The 20,154-nt window shown below is 41.0% G+C and overlaps 1 protein-coding gene across 1 annotated transcript; it reads right to left on the minus strand.

Moving 5' to 3' along the window:
- Positions 1–525: 525 nt before the first annotated feature.
- Positions 526–13,213, minus strand: LOC109321722 (alpha-1-antiproteinase-like). Its single transcript, XM_019552462.1, has 5 exons — positions 13,137–13,213; positions 10,807–11,460; positions 7,529–7,799; positions 1,794–1,941; positions 526–958 (listed from the first exon to the last, which is right to left on the minus strand). Exons 2-5 carry the CDS (start codon positions 11,447–11,449, stop codon positions 773–775), a joined length of 1,248 nt encoding a protein of 415 aa, XP_019408007.1. The 5' UTR covers positions 11,450–11,460; positions 13,137–13,213; the 3' UTR covers positions 526–772.
- Between the last annotated feature and the right edge of the window lie 6,941 nt (positions 13,214–20,154).

A 20,154-nucleotide genomic window follows, 5' to 3' on the forward strand; every position in this document is an offset into this window, starting at 1 on the left:
GAACTTCCTTATAGAAATGCACAAGTGGAAGTGATCTGAAGATATCACCTGGCTCAATCCTCTACATTGAGGAAGGATCAAAAATACCTGGATTATTGCTGCTGGCTGTTTGTCTAAATTTTTCTTTAAAACTTCCCATGAAGAAAATGACACAACATCACAAGATAGCCTGTTCCAGTGTGGCCCCACCTTTGCAACAGCCTAACTAGCATAACAGGGCCATGCCAGGCCATGGATCAGCAGTGGATGACAAACAATAGTAAGCATTACACTTACTAACACAAATTTACTGGACTGAACTGTAGATTGGCAAAAAAATAGATGCAAGTGGTAAAACAATGCAACTTGTACTGATCTGCCAGTCAATGTGTAGGCAAAAAAAGTGTGCTTTACATAGGGTAGAGGTGGATGGGACAAAGAAGCAGACATAATTTAGTCATCTCCATGCCTGTTTTTGCTCTTCAGCTCTTGAAAAATGGTTCTTTGCTGTCTAACAAAGAATCTTCCCTTTTACACATTTATTGAGTCCTGCCCAAACTCAATCTTTTTTTCTTTTTTTTTTTTTAATACGAGCCCAGACTAATATGCCATAATTGCATCTTCCAGTCACTCAAATAGAGAAAGTCTCAGCTAATAAGGAAAACATGCAGCATCACAGGGAGAAATGTGAGAGTCCTCCAAAGCCAACTCCATACTGATCAGGTCATAATGTTTATTTAATAATGGTTGTAATCAGGCATAGTTAATATCCAGAAGCCACCAGGACACCCAACTAGTCATCCTTTGGTGTTATGATTTTTCCCAAAAAGAGTACATTTCCTTCATACTGTATAAAAAACAGGAATGAGCTGTTGAATTCTATGGTAGGAGGAGCAGACATTGGCACTATTTCCATGGCAGTACCTGCTGCAGCTTCAGTACCAGACTCATGCACTTTCACCATGGCCTTGTGAATAGCCTGCAAGGAAATAAATAAATATTAATGTTCTGGGAATTTAAAGCAGCTTGCTGAAAATGAACTTAACTTCTTTGGATCTAGAGGTGCCGATAGAAACAACTGATTAGGAATGGGCAGGAGACAAACAAGTGTGATTGAAAAGCACAAAGCAAAAATGTATTAATATTATTTTGACAACTGATAAATCAGCTGGGGGGGTAGAAATCAATAATCTATATGCAGCAAGGGAAGAAGAAATTTTTATCTCTATTCCAGAGGCATAGTATTACTAGCATGAACACTGACCTTGTTCTCTCTATTACTTATGTAAGTGTGAATCAGGACTAGTCCACATTGTGGTGTGGAGAGTGTGTCCATCCAGCCTAACCTATAGACTAGTGCAGTGGTTTTCAAAGTTGTTTAATTTGCAGACCCCAAAAAATCACTGAAGCACCCTCACACCCCAGACAGTGACATCAGCATGTGTGGTGCTGCAGAATTTATTGATGTACTCCAGCCTAATAGCCCTGCATGTGTAGATGCTGAGGTGTTTACTGGAGAGTTAATTAATCTATTCCACAGTAAATCTCTTGTACAGGTGCACCCAGTGAGCTGGTGAAGACGTTGCGTAGCGTGGGCCTGTACAACAGAGAAACCTTCTGGGCCAAAACACTGTATTGCTGTAATTTGATACAACTGAATGGCATAGGCAGCATAACTAGTTTTGGATGAGTATTACACCTCATCACCCACTTTTTACCAATGGTGAAGACCTTGTAAATGGGTTTCACCTCAGAAACATTGTAAAGGAATGCTTTTAAACATAAAACATTAAACTGAAAAAAACATAATTTACCTCTGAAACCCTGTGCTTGGGTGTCCCAGTCATTCCAGACAGGTCAGCTTTATCAGTGAATAAATCAATGATGCCCATTCTATTAAGCATGCCTTTTAGTTCATACTTCTCAGTAAGGCTGAATTTTGGAAGATACACTCTCACTAGCCTGTCCAAAGAGGAATGCAAGAAAATTATTAAACATTTCAATCCAATATCAGAGTGCTCTGCAGGCTCAGTAGGGACAACTTCTTGTTCTCATTGGCTGTGCCTACCCATATGGTTTACCACAGAGTAAACTAATTAGCGGTGGAGTGGAGCATTACTGTCTATATGTGCAATGGTATTAGGCCACAGTAAACTAATTATTTTACTGTTGGGAACAGTAGGGTAATTAACTGTGATTAAAAGAACATGTAGATATTGATCGTCAGTGTAAATTGTGCCCGGTCAGCCCAGCTAAAAGGGGCCCAGACTCCTGCCTGCCACTAGCCACACAGATCTGTACTTTTAGCACTCTTGTGCCCTAGCCAGCCCCTCTGCTGCCCAAAGCCACTACCCAGAGCCCAGGGCCCAGCAGTCCTGGCATAAATTGCTCTGCCTTGGCTCAAATAGCTTCTGTCCTGGGTGACTGCACCTGGGAGTAGTTTACTCTGACTCAAACTGCTCCAGAGTTTATTGCTTTGGATTAATTGCATGTGTAGACACCCCCACTGTCCCACATAGTGGGCATGTCTACACCAGACACTTACTACAGAGCTGAATAATTAATTTAGCAATAACCATATTGGTGTCTATATGTGCACCCCTATTAGGATGCAGGAAACTAATAAACTCCAAAGCAAGGTAGTAGTTCTTGTAAACAGAAGTACTACTCTGCTGTGGAGTTTTTTTCATGTGTAACAGTGCACAAGTAGACACTGACCTGGCTCATTGGGCATGAGGGTGCATTAGTGCAGGGGCTGTCTGCTAGGGCTGTGCGAAATTTCACCTGGTATTTCATTCTGAAGCTGTTCTGATGCATTTTGAGTGCAAAACAGCAAAATCGACATGAAACAAAAGCCTTTGAAACAGCTTCAAAACGAAAAAAAGGAACTTGAAATGTTTCGAAAGTTTTGAAACGTTTGAGTTTCAGTGCTAGGCTTACTTGCTTCAGTGCTGGTCCCAGCCGGCAACACCTGCCTCCTGTCTTCTGGCAGACAGATCAGAGGCTTCCTGCACCCCCAGGAAGGCTGTGGGGGCTATGCTGGAGTCCTCCCGGGGGTGCAAGCCCTCCAATCTGCCTGCCAGATAACAGGCCACACCCAGCGCCAGGAAGATCGATGCTGCCATACCAGAGCTGGCTCGAGGAGGGTGTGGGGCCCGGGACAGATCAGCTCATGCAGGGACCCTCCCCCACTCCGGGATCATGGCATTGGGTCCCTGCATGAGCTGATCTGCACTGACCCCACTGGCCCCAGGGGGCAGCACCTGGGTCCTCTCATCCAGCAGGCAGATCAGGGGCTTGCCCACACCCCCAGGAGGGCTGCAGGGGCTGTGCTGGAGTCCTCCTGAGGGTTCATGCCCTTGATCTGCCTTCTGGGTGACAGGAGCTGGATGCTTCCAGCTGGGGCCAGCAGCAGCACCAGTCTTCCCGGCATCAGTCTCAGGCAGCAGCACCCAGCTTCTCTCATTTGGCAGGCAGATCAGGTGCTTGTACCCCCGGGAGGAGTCCAGCACAGCCCCTGCAGACCTCCCAGGGGTGCGGGCAAGCCCCTGATCTGCCTGCTGGATGAGAGGACCCAAGTCCTGCTGCCTGGGACCAGTGGCAGCACTGATCTTCCTGGTGCCAGTCCTAGGTGGCAGCACCTAGCTTCTCTCATTTGGCAGGCAGATCAGGGGCTCATACCCCCATTAGGGCTCTGGCACGGCCCCTGCAACCCTCCCAGGGGTGCGGGCAAGCCCCCAATCTGCCTGCCTGCTGCATTTCATGTTTCCCCATAATAACCTTTGGGTGAAACATCGAAACAGCATTGAAACAGCAAAACAATTTCAATGAAATGAAATGAAACAGTGCTTTCTAAATGAAATGAAACACTGTTCCATTGAATCACCGAAACAGAAGTTGAATCAGAACAGAGCTGTTCTGCACAGCCCTACTGTCTGCCTGCCAACCCAGCTCTGAAGCAGCCTTCTGCCCCAGCCAGGCCCTCCGCAACACATTGAGCCCAGTCAGAGCATCCCCCAAGCTGCCTTGACCTGGCTTAAAGTGCTGTGGTCCAGACACACGTGTAAACAGCACACCTAGGAGATTCCCAGGAGCAGGAAACTCTGGAGTTTATTTCTGCTTATTAGTGGCACATGTTGATACACCCACTAGATTTAAGACCTATGACAGAGATTTCATCTGATATTCATTTTTCAGAAACAGGCAGTTCAGAGTAAATGACCTTGGAAGTGTTGAGAAAGAATGGAAGAGAAGGTAAGAGGCTAGCTTAAAACTCGGGAGCCTTACATTCAGACCTCTTGTTCTGCCACACATTTTTTGTGTGATTGCAGACAAGTTGCTTAGGGTAGGTCAGTACAGCTTTCAATACAAGCAGACCACTTCCACCAATAAATAAACTCCAGAGTGAAAGAACACATACTTTTGGTCAGACCAAACTACTCCAGCCCACCCCTGAGCCATCTATACCTCTTAATTTGCAATTTTGGGAATATGCAGAGTAGGCAGGAGACGGTGGAATTTATTTCCTGGCATTGCTTTGAGGCTCACTCAGAGGCCAAACAGCTTTACCCTTAGTTTCTCTGTGCCTCATCTCCCTACCTGTAGAAAGGGCATTACAGATCTTCCCTATCATACAAGGATGATGGGGCAATAAATACATGAAAGGCAATGAGGTGTTTAAAAAAGACAAAGTTTTCTTTAAGAACAGCTTCTAAGCATATTTCTAAGTAATGTGGGACTGAAACTGTGCTCCTGTGAGCTCTTGGTTACTCCACCATTCAGTCTTTTTCTCTGCCCTGTCCTTTGGCAGCCCATCCAAGCAGAGATGTCTTATCTCCCCCTCCTACAAATCTGGTGCAATAATGTCTGCTGAAGAAAATGAAACTGCCATTGATTTTAATGGACATTGGTTCAAACTCAGGGTAATTCCTTTTTCTGTCTATAATCAGAAGATATGATCAATAGACTCTGAAATGAGGATCAGACTCCAAATCCTGCTGGTCAATTATCTAACCATCTATTTCCTGTTTCCAAAGTGGTCATGAAATAGGCTGCAATGTATTCCTATTTCCAGGGTAATTTCTCTGTCCCAGGTTCTTCAACCAAGATTTGGAGAAGAAACTAATGATCTGAAGGTGCCTCACTGGGCCATCTTAACTGTGCCTGATTTTCAGAAGGTTCTGATCATTCACCTTCTAAATAATCAATCTCCTCTTGTGTACCTTAGGCTGGGCACCTAAAAGTGTTGGCACTTGTCTCTAGATGTTTCTTCAAATGTTGGCCTCTGAGTTTAACAATTAAATCAAACACAGAGGGGACAAAAAAGGAGGGGAAGTGACAAAGGGAAGAAGAATATATGATGTTTAATTTGTTTATGATGGAGGGGGGTGTGCTGAGCACAGAAGAGGTATATGGGTGGGTAGGCTCACCCAGAGCCACATCTGATGCAGGGGAGGGAGGGCAACCTCACTCCCCAACAGCTACAGAATTAACACTCACAGGTGCCATTGAACTGTAGGTAGAACAGGACTCTGAAACCCTTCAATTGGCAGCAGCTGTGACAGGATTAACCTAGTACCTGTTGGCTGGGCACCTCCTGCAGCAGCACCAGCAGCAGCTCCCAATGGATAGCAGGGGTGGCACTAACAAAGGAACTCTTGTCCCAACTCCGCACTGCTGCAGCCTACAGCCTCCTGCTGCCACGCTAGTGCCTCCTGCCTCCATTCTGGAGCCACCCCATTAGTCAGCAGCCAGAGCTTATGCCCCCTATCCCATCCCTCATTATGTTACTGGTTTTGGTTAAAAGTAGAAACAAAGCACACTGAAAATACCCAATTCCTAAATCAAAACCTTTGCAAGTCCTTGGTTTATATAGATTTAGTCAGATATATAGACAATGAATAGTTCAGTACTATCTGTAAAACAACAAATACCTCTGTCTCTTCCTTGCTATCCTGGCAGAGATTTGTTAGTAGTCTTTCCTGGAGTTATATCTGGCATCTGCATTTAAAAGTGCTAGTAGATTGATATAATCTAGGAGCACTTCCTGAATTGGGAGTTAGGACTATTGCAGGTACCCAAAGCAGGTTTTCTATGGCCTTCCTCTTGAATGCTGATCTCCTCCTCCCGCCTGATCATTGGCAGGAGGTGCTAAACTTGTCACCTTTATGACAGTTGTCAGTGGGCCATCACACTCCCCCCATTACACTGAACAAGGCAATCCACCTGGCCCTGCTTGCTGTTATTGTGAACGGAGAAATGAAATGTGGCTCACATACCACCTCATTAAAAGAAGAGACTCTGAGCACAGCTTTCCTTAGCATGTTGTCTTTGATGTAGCCACACAAATTAAATAGGCTCCTCTTTATGTGACAGTAACACTCTGCTCTTGTACAACACCTTCCATCCAACAATCTCAACAGCAATAAACACCTCTCCCAACTCCATTTTGAAGTTGGAGAAACAGAAGCACAGAGTGATTAGTAGCTGAACCAGGAACAGAATACAGCTCTCCTGATACTTTGTCTTGGACTTTAAAAATAGGACAAACTCTTTTTCTGTAATTATAATATATCAAAATGCTCTGAAATACACTCCACTCAGCTGTAGCCCATTCTACATTATCTCCACTTGATGGATGTACTCACAGCAGACGCATGGAAGAGGACTGTGCAAACTTTACAACTAAAACGCTGATTATGTTTGTGAAAGCCACATCACTTCCCCCTTGGAGATCCTCTTTGTTGCTGTGGTATATCCTGAGGTATCAGGGCTGAGACTGAGGTAAAGATGAAAAAAGGAAATGGAACCTCAAGAAGACCCAGTCTTGTCACTCTTGAGCAGGAAAAATGGTAGGTCATCTGATTCACTGAAGCCCCTTCAGTTGGTGTGACTTAACCTAAGTAGATGTGACCAAAGATGCAAAGTGTGTGTGTGTGTGTTCCAGTTTATTTCACAGGCTTGATACCATATATATTACTCTGATTCACCTGTTTGTTCTGTGGTAACTTTAGGAACAGTCCTGAGGATGCTCCTATTAGTAAGACTGGACAGTTGGAAGTTCCAGTGGCTACATCCTCAGCTAGCGAGCACACATTTTTCAATAAAAGTTTTTTGTGTAAACAGGTTTGCCATAGTTTAAAAAGTACTGCCTAATAGTCAATGTAATGACCATTGTAAAACTGTATTTAATTTAATTCCATGCTTTGTCTTGAATTTGGAATTTGATTGTCTAAAGCAGAATTGTCAAATATGCACCTGAATTATTCACATGCATATATGTTACATATGTGTTTTCAGGAGTTATGTCGAGCCTAAACTTGCCTCTTGAAAAAAGCGTTAATTTTCTATCCATATGGGTTGCAAAGATTATATTAATTTAATTGCTGATCTCTTTAGCAGAAAGGATGGGGGAATGAAGCTGAAGGGGTATTGGAAAAGGAGAGTTGTTGTATGAAAGAGATTAATTCATCCCTTTCCAAAGCTGAGTCCAAAACCCCAGACTTTCAGTATGAGCCCGTCACAAAAGTGGAAGACTCAAGAATTTTACCCTTTTGAGACTAGTTTTCTCCATTTAAACAGAACTTGACACGACAAGCCTTTCTCCAGCTTCTGCATTTGTCCTCTATCGGGCAGGACAAAAAATGCTGTAGCACCTCCTTTATAATCCATCTGCAGCACTGTAGAAGACAGCTGCTTGTCATAGCCATATTTAAACATTCTCATCTGGAACATCATTGGGACTTTAATAACTGTGTTCTTGTCCACAAAAAAGTCCCTTTCTTTAGTGTATTTGTGATCAAACTGTTTTTCCCAGCCAGCTGCAGATTTAAAAAAAGAAGAGAGAAAATGAGTTACAATTTCTGAAAATGAGAAATCATGGGGTATATCTTCAGCTAGTGTGAACTGCTATAGTAGCATTCATTTGAGAGCTGTAACACTTCACAAAAACTGAGGGTCTGCCCTTAATTTTATAAATCAAAATAATTCAACATTAATATGCATATGATTAAGTAGGAATAGTTAGTTAAGTAGGATGTAGCTAAAAGAAACTCTAAAGCTATTATGTAGGAAAGGATAGTGTCTTCACTTGGAGCATACACCAATTCAAATGTCTCTGCACCAGGAACTTGCCAGGCACAGTTTTGAGTGATGAGGCTTAATACATTCCCCAGTGTCCTATTAAGGGAAGTGGATTTTCCTGTTTTGCAGTAGCCTTAAAGTGCCTGTGAAACATGGAGGATATTCTATTCTATGAAACCTCCTGGTGGAAAAGGTGCCTTTATTGACTGACACAAAAACTCACCTTTCAATTTTTTTTTCTGTCCCAAGCAAGTATAACAAGTTGAAATATCTTTTTTTTTTTTTTTTGTGGCAGAGAAATTTTAATGAAATTTAAGGTAAAAAAAAACTTAAAATATTCCAGTTCCACATTTCTGATCAAATGAGTTTTGGCCTCCCCAAATGAAATGTTGAACTGAATCACAATGCTTCCATTTCCCCATAAATTAATAGTTTGATATTATCTTCTGCCCAGCTGAGCTACTGTCATTCTCCTTAATGGAATAAGCTGTGTGCTTGGACCCTACTTTCAAGGGATCTGCAGCAACTCGGGTGGACAGAGACTGATGTCCAACTGACATAAAATGAAATGCTTGATTTGTTTCTACAAAGTGAACCCTGTGACTCAGCTCACCTCTATACAAAATAAAATATTTCCTTCAGATTTTCCAGGTGGGAAATAAAAAGTTGGCAAAATCAAATTTCCCATTTACTTTTTCAAGTTTTTGGAAACTGCATTTTCCACAAGGAAAGAAAAAATGACAAAGAATGCCAAACTAATAAAACTCAGATCTGTATCTGTTTCATACTGTCCAGAATTAATCCAGAAATACCCCATTTCTGATTACTTACTAGTAGTAGCAGACCTTTCTAACAAATATACAACAAACTTTGATCTAGTTGAGTAAACCATGAACTAAGATTATAACACTTCTAAGCTCTAATCTTTGCTCTGCTAACAAATCACTGCGAATTCATTTACACATCAATTTACCATCTTTTGATTCCGTATCTATAAAATGGGTATAACGCTACTTACCATGAACTTAATAAGAGTGCAGTGAGAATTCATTACTGCTTTTACAAGACTTCAAATATATAAAATGCTGAGCATTTTGAAGACAAAAGGAAATGTATTACTTGGTGGCAGAAATGTCTTTGTGAACAGCACAATTAATAAGATAATTTTGTTCATGCAAGTTTTACAGTAGATCAATCTGCTAAAAATATGCTCCTAATGTTTTTATCATCAGGTCCAGAAAGCCCAGAACGGGTCACAAAAACTGTTGGCAAAAGTTACAGGCCCAAATCCTAAGGTACAAAGAATGTACAAGTTTCTAAAATTCAAATATAATTTATAGAAGCACCTGAACTTCAAAATTGTTCTCCAGATCAAACCTAGACTCTAAACCTCTTATTTTCCATACACAATTACCAGAAGTAGTTAAGATTTTAAGGTTAGGCCGTCACATTTTCTTTAAGACTGAAAAAACCCCCAACTCTAATTTTCCACTAAATCAGAGCTGGGAAGTCATTTCAGGTAAGGAACTTAACATTTTGGCTAAGGTCAATTGTCACAATAAATACATTTTTAGGACAGATACAGCAGATACCTGTAGTTGTGTATGCATGATGTGCAAGTCCTTATTCCTTTTCCTATGTTAATTTATCTCTAATATTAGAATGTATCACGCTTTATTAAGATTATAACTCAGCTTTACCTTACATGTAGTATTTTGTTTGCATTCCTGTTTAATTGTTTGGGTGGGCACAATTCACAATTTTTGCCCAGTATAATGACAGGAAGGAATTCCTGGTACCTGTTAACTAAAAGTCCATCATGAAGATGTTACTTGGAAAGAAAAGAGATGCATTTGGAATGACAGGGCTGCATGAATGGACTGGACTACATTCAAACTAGCTTTACCAGTGTATAGCCAATCCCTTCAGAAAGTGAAACAAATAAAGAAATTCAATATGAAAATGACAGAAAAATATTAATGCTTTAAATTTTGCTTAAATTTAAAATTGGAAAAACTATCAGTGGAATAATAGTCAAATAATACTTTACAAAAAGACTACTGATGTTTTCGGAAGGATAATGAAATATTTCAGACTGCAGAAGTCGGGAATGATTCCTTGTGTCAGTGTAATTACTCACGTATGTAAATACTGATAGAGATGTGGCCCTGGGAAGATGCAAAAGTTCTAGTTATTATATGTGTTTTTGGACACGCAACACACTGAGCTCCTGATCAACATCTGAGTAAATACAAGGTTTTTCTTCTAGTTAAGATTTCATGTTTACTAGAACAGTATTCTATGAACTGAACTCAGAACATACTTCATAAGGAAGAACTTAACTACCCCTATTCAGCAAAGCTTGTAAGCATGTGCTTTATCTCCACTAGATTCAGTAGGATTTACAAGTATAAGTGCTCTGTTGAATACAGGTGTTCTCCTAAATCTAGGCCAACTTGAGTATACATTTTACTTACCTTTCAATCAGAAAAATAGATCTGATGGTGTTTTATTTATAAGCTTCAGAGCTGATTTGAAAACAGGAAGATTTTTCACCTTAATTTTTGCCAAAACATCAATAGCTCCAATCAGAAAATTGTTTCTTTTTAAAACATGTTGACCAGCTCTGTTCATAACTAACAGCATGAGTAAGCTGTCAAGACAAGCAAGCTACCATTTCCCCTCACAAATAGTGTTTTAAGGAGCACAAAGGCTAGGGACAGAAGACCCAGAGACATGTCTTACCTTTAAAGTAAATAAAACTAACAAGAAGAATTTCAGTTAACTGATCAATATTATCGACCAATTGGACAATTTTCCCATTAGTTTTTTCATTTACATATCTGTTGATCTTTTTCTCAGCTTCTTTAGTATATCTGAAGTTTACTGGAAAAATTTCTTCTCCACAAACGATGTTGAGATTGTTTCGAAACTGTTGTAAAAGCTGGAGTTCTTCTGTCACAAACATGACATTTCCCATATTCAGCTCAATGCCATTTGTCTGGTGGTTTAACTTTTGCATGAGATGGCAAAAACTGTCATGAACTTCCTCCTCCTGAATCCCTTCTGGGTTAAACCCGAGCACTCTAAGAATCTGGTGCAGAGTCTCCAATTTAGCTCCCAGAGCTAACATCGCCAAAGTACCGGTTATGCTGATGGGTGAGAAAAACACATTCTCTTTGTTTCTGGAAGTTTCTGTTTCCTTGTAGAAGCATAACGCAAATTGGCAAATGCTGTTTTGTATCTTGTGAGCCCACGTATTTTGGCGGCTTGCACCTGGATTGAGTTCAGAGTGGCTATTGTAATGAGGGTACTTTGAATCGTGTGGGCAAGGGATGTTAGCATGAATCCCAGCAAGCAAAAAGCACAGGCAAAAAAGTGACTTCATTTTCTATAATTCTGTAAGAAAATAAAATCAGATATTTCCTTTAATCTTAATAATTGTTCTTTTTACCATGAGCATAATATGCATGTACTATCTGGCACCAAAGACCACAAACTATTTGAATTCTGTGGATATTATATTACTGTACACTTGGAAATAACAGCATTTTATTTTAAGGGAACAAATGATGTAAAATTACTGAATCTACTGAACAAGGAAGAAAAAAAGACTGCTGTCAGTAAGAGTAGAAAAGGCTGAAGTAACTTAAGAAATATCAGAATTAGCGTATGACAGACTAGAGACTTGTAGTTCTTTATGTTTTGTTTTTTCTCTAGCTTTATGATGGACTGATTGTAAACCTGAGGGTTAAAAGGAGTATACAATAAAAACTGGTAAGAGAAGGAAGCTAATCAAGGATATTCAGTTACATTTTGCAGACAAAGAGAAAGGAAAATAAAGCAATATTGATGTTAGAGAAAGGGAAATGGAGAAGCTTCCACAAATGGATTGAGGGAGAGAAAGTAGACCTATTCATTAATGAAAACAGAATTAAAAAAGAAAGTTTCCCCAATGCTGGAGGAAGTGAACTGCTTTTTTTCAATGTCTGTACTTAATGAGGGAAAGAAAATTGCTCTGGGTGGTTAGTATGTCATAAAACCCTTGTTAAATGCAATGTAGCTTTTGGTAAAAAGGCAAACATTTTGGCAAATACATAGAAAAGGTATACCTATACAAAGCTGCACATTGCTTGCACTTCCTTACCAAAGCATTATGGGAACAATCGAGTGACTGTACCAAACTGCTAATAAATACTTTTGAAACATCACAGAGAATAAAGGAGATACCGTAGCACAGAACAAGCAAACCTCATAACAAGTAAGAGCAAAGTGTGATTCTGGCTGGGGGTGGTTAGGGAGGGCTGGTAAGTCTGAAATGGCAAGTTCTTGAGAAAACATTTATAGCAGAACTCTGGATGGTGCCCATGGAAAATGACAGTCACTGAAACAAGTGTTGTGGGAACAATCAATGCCAAAATACCCATATAATATCCTTAAATACTGAAATCATCAGGCATCAACTACACCTAAATGCAGTGTCCAGCTTTGATCAATATGTTGGATAAAAAACAAACAGGGTAAAAATCTATGGGACCAACCCAGACAATGTGTAACAGTCAGCCACTCCACAAAGGGATAGCTTCTAAAATACAATGCCTTTATGAACAAACATTTCACCAAATTCTCCAAAACCCAACTAGCCTTGAAGCTGCTACCTCCTTAACCCACTCTGTTATTTACCTACCCTTCACATTTAAAATTGCCCAGATTCTCTCCTGGCCTTTTCTTTCCTCCTCTAGCCTCTGCCTTCTGTATACAGATCCTCCAGAGGTTACTCTTACTTGTATTCTCCAGTAGCTTTCAAGAAATCTTGTCTCATCAACTCTCTGTCCCAATATGATAAACAACATTTGGTACTAAAAAAATATTTAAGTCTTTCAAACATTATACTGGTGCAGTTTCCCTTCAAGGGAATATTGAATACAAAGATGTACTACACTGCAGATTTTTCTTCAAGGCTAAAACTGAACAAGGCAACCTGTATGTGTATAATTCCACAGACAACTTTTCAGGCATTATTTTGCATGTAGATAACATGATTTATAATTCTCCAAGAAAAAAGCATTACTTACAGCACAGTCAGAAGGGCCCTGTCAAATTTACTGGGTCTGTGCTTCTCCTTGCTCTGTTGTCTATGGCACTGAGCAGAAAGCAGGGTATCCTCTAGTAAAGATTTAACTAGATCATCCAGAGGCTTTGACTCATAATTTATAATTTCAGCAATTAGGCAGAGCGAATGATGAAACTAGTTTTACTGGGCATTTAATTTCACTGAATATGCATATCCCACATATGACTTTGTTTTTATTATTCATAATCATCTGATTCTCCTGCTCAGATTCAAACATGCTGTATTTAAACTGAGCCTACTGAATATCAAGATCAAGTACCCTTCCACATCTCCATTATCAAAATCTTTCATTTTTGATAAGCAAAGGAGCACATAAAAGATAACAATTAAATCCAAAGGTACTGATTTAGGTTTGAATGACTGTTAGAGTGCTGCATCTCATAAGGTATTTGTTTGCTGAAGTCAGTCTGAAAAGACCACTTGAATCTGGGGAGCAGTACGCATGGGGCGTGATCTAGCTCCAGCAGAAGATAATTATTACTACTACTACTGGGATAGATCTTCTAGTCCTGCTAAAAAAACAAAAGCAGCCCTAAATCTGGCTTAAAGACCTCCTGGAAAATTCCCACCCATCTCTCCTCCCTACCCCCCACCCCTGCAAGGCAAATATTCTAGTATTATTAGATTGATTGGGGCCCCTCTGTCACTCTCATATTGTGATATGTTGCTATAAGAAAGAGGGTATTGTTGGCATATACCCCACGGTATCCAGGTGATTCCCAGCTGATCCCTTGATGGGCAGGTGAATGAGAGTCTAACTAGGCTGGTCTGGTTTATGCCAAGGACTAAATTGATATCTTGTTGCACTGGACTTTAGGAAGCATGCCCCTCTGTCCTTGCACTACATGTCATTGGGTCAGACTAGAGAATCTGACCTGCAGTATTTAGAATCTAAGCCTTTTACTGAGATTTCAATGCAGACTCAGACCTGAAAGTGCAAAACCTGAGCTTCCATCTGTGTGTCTTCATACAACAGGGTGTTACAGAAATTCAAGATAGCTTGCTATATTTTACACTTAAAATTGCTGAATAATAAACAAGAGAGAATGGTTATTTGGTTGAAACAATGAATTGGCAACTGAGAAGATCTGATCTCAGTCCCTGTCTCTACCACAGATTCCCTGTGTGACTTTTGGCAAGTCACTTAAACTTCTTTGTTCCACAATTCTGCATCAATAAAATGGACACAATAATATGTTCTTTCCTCCATCCTTATCTTGTAAACTTTTTTGGGAAGGGACCATCCTGTACTTTGTAGTATGTAGGTAAAAAGTTTTGTGTAAAACTAGGGCCTTTAGGAGTCATTGAAATACAAACCACAACATTAATCAGATACAACTTTGTGGGAGTTATGTATATATCAGGTTAGTGCTCAATCGCTCAATCATGTTCAATACTGGATACCTTCAACTTCTGTTGAAGTCCAGGAGACTAAAGCCACGAAAGTTGAGGGTTATTGGCATGTATGGGGGTATTCAACACCTTGCAGAACTAGTCCCTTCTAGGGAAAAACAAATGTGTTTTAGAACTGAGAACTGAGAAATAGAAGGCTTTACTGGACACAAAACAGAGTTTATATCGCATGTGATTCTATGCAGGCATGGTATTCACTTGAGAGAGTATTATAATTTCTATTTTTAGTGCAGCTTGCTTAGTGGAAATACCAGGAATCTTGTTCAGAAGGAAGCCAAATGAAACACTGATGCCATGCTAATAACAAGGTGATGTCTGAGTACATAGGCTATATTTAAACACACACCTAAACCACACCTCAAAATGCTTGCAGGAGAAATACTTTATACTCAATGTGCATTTCAAGCAAGGGCAAACAGACACTCAGAAAAGTAAATTCATGAGATCTATTCTTTTATAGTGGGAGTATGAATTTCCTACCACTAGTGGCAGATAGCACAGAACTGAAGTCTGCATTTGCTTTTCATGTGGGATTATCTCCAGCATCCAGTTACAAATAGATTAGGTAAAGACGACAGTAACATAACTCCTGACCCATAGAAGCTCTTGCCTACTCATAGGAACTCTTGTTTCAATTTGTAGTCTGATACTTGATGTTGATGCTGGTGAGTAGCAGAGATTTGCTGCCAATAGTATAGCAAGAGGTTCCCAAGCACCATAGGTACAACTCTGTCAGGGCTAGCAACACTCAAAGTGCGCACAGATCATCAGCTGCTACCAGCAATCTATAACATAACGAATTACATCTTCCAAAGTCCTGTTTTAAGCAGGGCTTAATCAGACAGTGGTGTCAGAAGGTGACCTCTCTTTACTAGGTCATCCACCTTCTCAATGACCATTGTCATTGAACAACTGTTGGCAGCAGGGGAATTCACACTTTTCAGTCTGTTATAGGATTTTTTAACAGGTGCTGCATACCAAAGAGCACCTACCAGAAAATCATTGGCAATAAAGCACTTCCAAGTACCCTGGAATGCCACATAACCATGTTAGCTTTCTGATGTAGCCCTGACAGAACTCCTCCTGCTTGGTCATTCACCACACAGTTGCATTTCATTCCCAGAACAGTAAATGCATGCTCTGAAGCTTCCCTTGCTCCAGATAGTTTGGAACACCCTTTCTTCCTTTGGCCTCTGGTACAGGTCTGTCTCTTGTCCGATCACAGAACCGTAAACTTGCTGCTCACCTGCCTTTGGTTCTCGTGCACCCTCCCTCCACTGTGCCCCTCCCTCCCCCCAGCAAGACCCCAGTAGCTTAAGCACACTCTTTTCCACAGCTCCAAACTTGTGGGTACTCTGAGATTTCATTTCATCCACCCTTCGAGGACACGAGTATCGAAAACAAACAGGCTCAAAGATATTTTAGCAATGCCTAAATATGTTCCGTCTTTACTTTAACCAGCACAAGAGATACATAGGTTTAGACATAATAATATACATATATTTATGCAGTTGCATGACTCGAGTGCTGTCTAGGGCTGTCCAACCTGTGGCCCACAAGGAGTTAAACTTCAGGCCCACGGGCTCCTGCCTGGTCACTATTCCCTACACTGCTCCTTCTGTTGCTGCCAATGCCTTTGAGCTCTCTCCGCCTCTTGGAAAGCCAGTGTAGTTAAGGACCTTTGCATGGGGAGGTGGAGGGGTGGAATGCAATGAAACATATGTGCCAACTTTTTTTTTTTGGCTGGTGGGTGTTTTGGGATTTTTTTGCATTCCCACTCTGAGCCCTGCACATGCCTAGTAGAGGCAGCACATTACTTAAACCCAGCTCACCCAACATGGCTTATGAGTGCTAAGCACCCACTAATTTTTTTGGTGGGTGCTTGAGCCCCCCAAGTACTCAAGGAGTCAGCACCTATGCAATGAAATATGTCACTGCACCAGTACCAGCAGAATGTACATAGTGTGTACAAAGAGAATGACAACTACACAGCTAGCTGAAAGGGACTTTCCACAAAAGCAATTGATAATATTGCAGCAGAAAAGAAACAGACTGTCCAGCTGAAATGAAACCTTTATTCATTTTAAGTTAGATGGCATACAAATGAATGTGATTCCAAAAACTGAGTTCAGACAAAATAAAAAACATAAAAATAGCTCATTGGAAGAGATATAGATAATATTTAGGGCTTATGGTAGTGAGTATAATAAGTCAACTAAATAAAAGCAAACTAGAAGTACAGGCAAATAAATTAGAAAAAAAAAAGTGTGTGATAGTACCAGAGAAAAGAGTACCTAGTATCAGATTAAAAATAAGTCACAGGAAATGGGGATACTCTCAACAGAAGAGAGCTGAAAGAGCCTAATTGCCTCTTGCCCTTAGGAATTTTCTCTTCTCCAAAGGCAGACACAGAAAAATGGATAGACTCACTGAGCTGTAAAATAGTGAGCAGATGAACCAAAAGAGTGACTGAGCACACCATTGATCAGTGGAAGGGAAAAAAAGAACAACCCTTCACTTTGTATAGGTGCAAAACAATACTGTATTCCTTTGAATAGAAGACACACTTGTCTTTAATCCAGAATTTTCCAACCCTCAGTTAGAAAAAAAAATCTCAGAGGCATATCCAAGGACACAACCTACAGGTGTATATATGGGCTTTTTACTTTTTTTTTTTTAACTTGAATTTAAGACCCTGGAGGCCAGGATCAGGTTAGGTTTGCTTGCTACTGTAATTTACAGTACAGTACTACCTGCTGCAATTAACACCAAGTGCTGGGTGGCAGTTAAATAACCTGGCAACCTCTAGGGCACCAATGGCTTTGGGCAGAGGAGCACCTTAGAAGAGAATACTTGTCTTACTCTTGACAGTGAAAATGCTGCCAAAGGGTTGTGGAACTGAAGTCTACTCCATGATTAGGTGGACTGAGCTCTTTAACCCTGATCAGCAGCTAGGCTAGGACTGGAGCCCCAACAGACAGACAAATAGGTGATCTGATCTCCTTTGCTCCTGCAGCCAAACTGATTCTAAACATATTGGCACCTGCCTTTCCTTTGGATTAAACCAGAAAGGCCAGGAGGTGGATGCTGGTGTGTGGACAGCCCAGTGCCTCCATATACCCTGCCCAGGCTTTTGCACCCCGGAAAGGTCACGTTAGCTTCACTTTATCTTTCAAGACAGGATGCAACCTGGGAAGCACTAGTTACAAGTTGTAAGTCCAGCTCGTTTGTCAAAGACAGGGATGTTACAGGTTCCCTCTCCCATTGGGAAAGAATATTGTATCCCATCGTTCAATCATAGCCCACCCAGATAATAACGTATTGAGCTGTCATGGTCTGCCTGCTTCAATGGGTGCTTGGAGCCAAGAGCAAACTTGAACAGCAGAGTGTATCTGTGCACCAGATAAAAGAATATCAGGACAGCCCATGTCAACACGGAATGCCAGGACCATGTGTACTGGCCCGACCGACACTCTTGTGAATACACAAACTTCATAGTTTGAATATAAAAACTTCATGCAAACTCTGCAGTCACCCTTGCAAATGTTTAACAACTGATGCCTCACTAAGTGCAAATCTATTGTCTTAAGAAACAGACCGGTATCTAGAAGATTCAGGCCATTTTAGAAGAAATATTTTATTTGTAACAGGAGTTTTATATTTGTGTGACAAGGGGACATTTTTTACTACCTACAAGGGAGAAACATTGGGGTATATACCTAGTACCAAAATCAGACTAAGAATCATAGAATCATAGAAAATTAGGTCCCACTGGAAGGGATCTCAGGAGTTCATCTACTCCAACCCACTGCTCCAAACAGGACCACCTCCAACTACACCATCCAAGTCAAGGCTTTGTCCATCTGAGTCTTAGAAACCTCTAAGGATGGAGATTCTACAACCTGTCTTGGGAGCTTGTTCCAGTGTTTTACTACCCTCCTAGTGAGAAAATTCTTCCTAATATCTAACCTAAACTTCCCTTGAGACCATTGCAACTTGAGACCATTGCTCCTAGTTCTGTCATCTGCCACCACTGAGATGTTTGTGTTATTCTTAAAAGACCAAGGAGTTAAACTTATAGAATGATAAAGCTTGTTTATTCAGAGAGCCTTCTGCACCTATTAATCTGCTGTTCATTCCCCCTGGTTCCCTCCTGACATTCCCAGCCCAATATAACAACTTATACATAACACTCTTAAAGGTACCCACACATCTTCCCACTTTACATGTAACTTATCCCCACTAACATTGGAAGTTTAGTTCAATTCATTGTTAAAGCACATTTAACAGTCTATTAGTCTTTGTGTTGGCTTTTTAGCTCTAAGTGATTTTCTCAGTCTCTCTGCGTTCTCAAGCCTTATTGGTTCGGTTCTTGTTTGGTTTCCTTGTTCAGATGTCTCTACTTCTGTGTTATTTTCTAATCTCCGTTGTCATTTCTTTTTGTTTTGTTGTTAGCTCTGTTTCCTTTGGTGAATCTCCCAATGTGGCTTCTTTTCTCTGCTTTACAGCCTGCAAGTGTTGTCTGTTCCTTCTTAATACCTGTCCTTCCAGTGTGACTACTTGATAGGATCTGAGCTATTTGATGGGAAACTATTGCTTTTTGTTTCCACATTTGTCCATCTGAAATAAGCATCATATATTTGTTGTGCAGGTGTGGTAACTCCCTGGAACCCCTATCATAGTGACATTTTTGTTTCAGTTTGTCAAATTTTAAAAATGTTTTCACATTTTGCTTTTTCTTCTGATGAGCATCATTCACAAGATTTGTCAGCCTGGTCTTGAGTTTCCTGTTAAACAGGATTTCTGCTGGGGACAATCAGTGTTTCCTGGGTGCTGCCCTGTAATTTAAGGGTGATAGGTAAACATCAGTGTGTGAATCTATAGCTTTATTCAACAATTTATTCATTATTTCTACTCCATTTTCCACCAGACCATTGGCTTGTGGGTGTTTAGAACTTGAAGTGTTATGACAGGATCCATATTTGTTTGCTAAATCTTTAAACTCAAGACAGTTGAACTGAGGTCTTGTAACAGGGAACCCTGGCCCTGTCACCAAAAAGCAGGTCCGCCCCTTTAAGGCCAGAACTTTCCGGGCATGAAGTGCTGGTAAGGAAGGGATTCAGTGCTGAGCCTGGCCAGCTAGTCAGCTGACTGGAAGGGGCAGGACTATAAAAAAAACCCTGGGCACAGTGGCAGTAAGGGGCAGGACAGCAGCGCAAGGGGAAGGAGTGCTCCAAGAGCTCCACAGAGAAGCTGGGTGGGTGGTCCAAAGGTGGGAACTATGGAAGCTGTGGAGAGATAGCAGCTGCACCACAGCAAGGACATTAGCCAATGGTAGGGAGCTGAGGCATGAATCCCGTGAATGTCAGCTGACCTGCTGCTTTGCTTGATCATATTGGTTGGTGACTGTACCCGCCTGGCTTCGAACATCCGGTCATGCACCACACGTCCCTGGATGTTTGGGGTTGTCCTCCTGTCCATCCCTGTGGTCCCGCCGAGTTGGTGTCTTTGACCCGGATAGTCTCTCCCCCATCTCACCTGCCACG

This window comes from Crocodylus porosus, unplaced genomic scaffold, assembly GCF_001723895.1.
Source record: "Crocodylus porosus isolate Cpor-Errol unplaced genomic scaffold, CroPor_comp1, whole genome shotgun sequence".
Classification (NCBI taxonomy): domain Eukaryota; kingdom Metazoa; phylum Chordata; order Crocodylia; family Crocodylidae; genus Crocodylus; species Crocodylus porosus.

Bases quoted from the DNA above. Each gene is read 5' to 3' on its own strand.
- LOC109321722 (XM_019552462.1), bottom strand. From the start codon at position 11,449: ATGAAGTCACTTTTTTGCCTGTGCTTTTTGCTTGCTGGGATTCATGCT. The intron at 1,942-7,528 runs GTAAAATTCTTG...CTCTTTGGACAG, and splicing joins AGAAAACTAGTCTCAAAAGG to GCTAGTGAGAGTGTATCTTC. The intron at 959-1,793 runs GTAAATTATGTT...ATTTCCTTGCAG, and splicing joins CCAAGCACAGGGTTTCAGAG to GCTATTCACAAGGCCATGGT.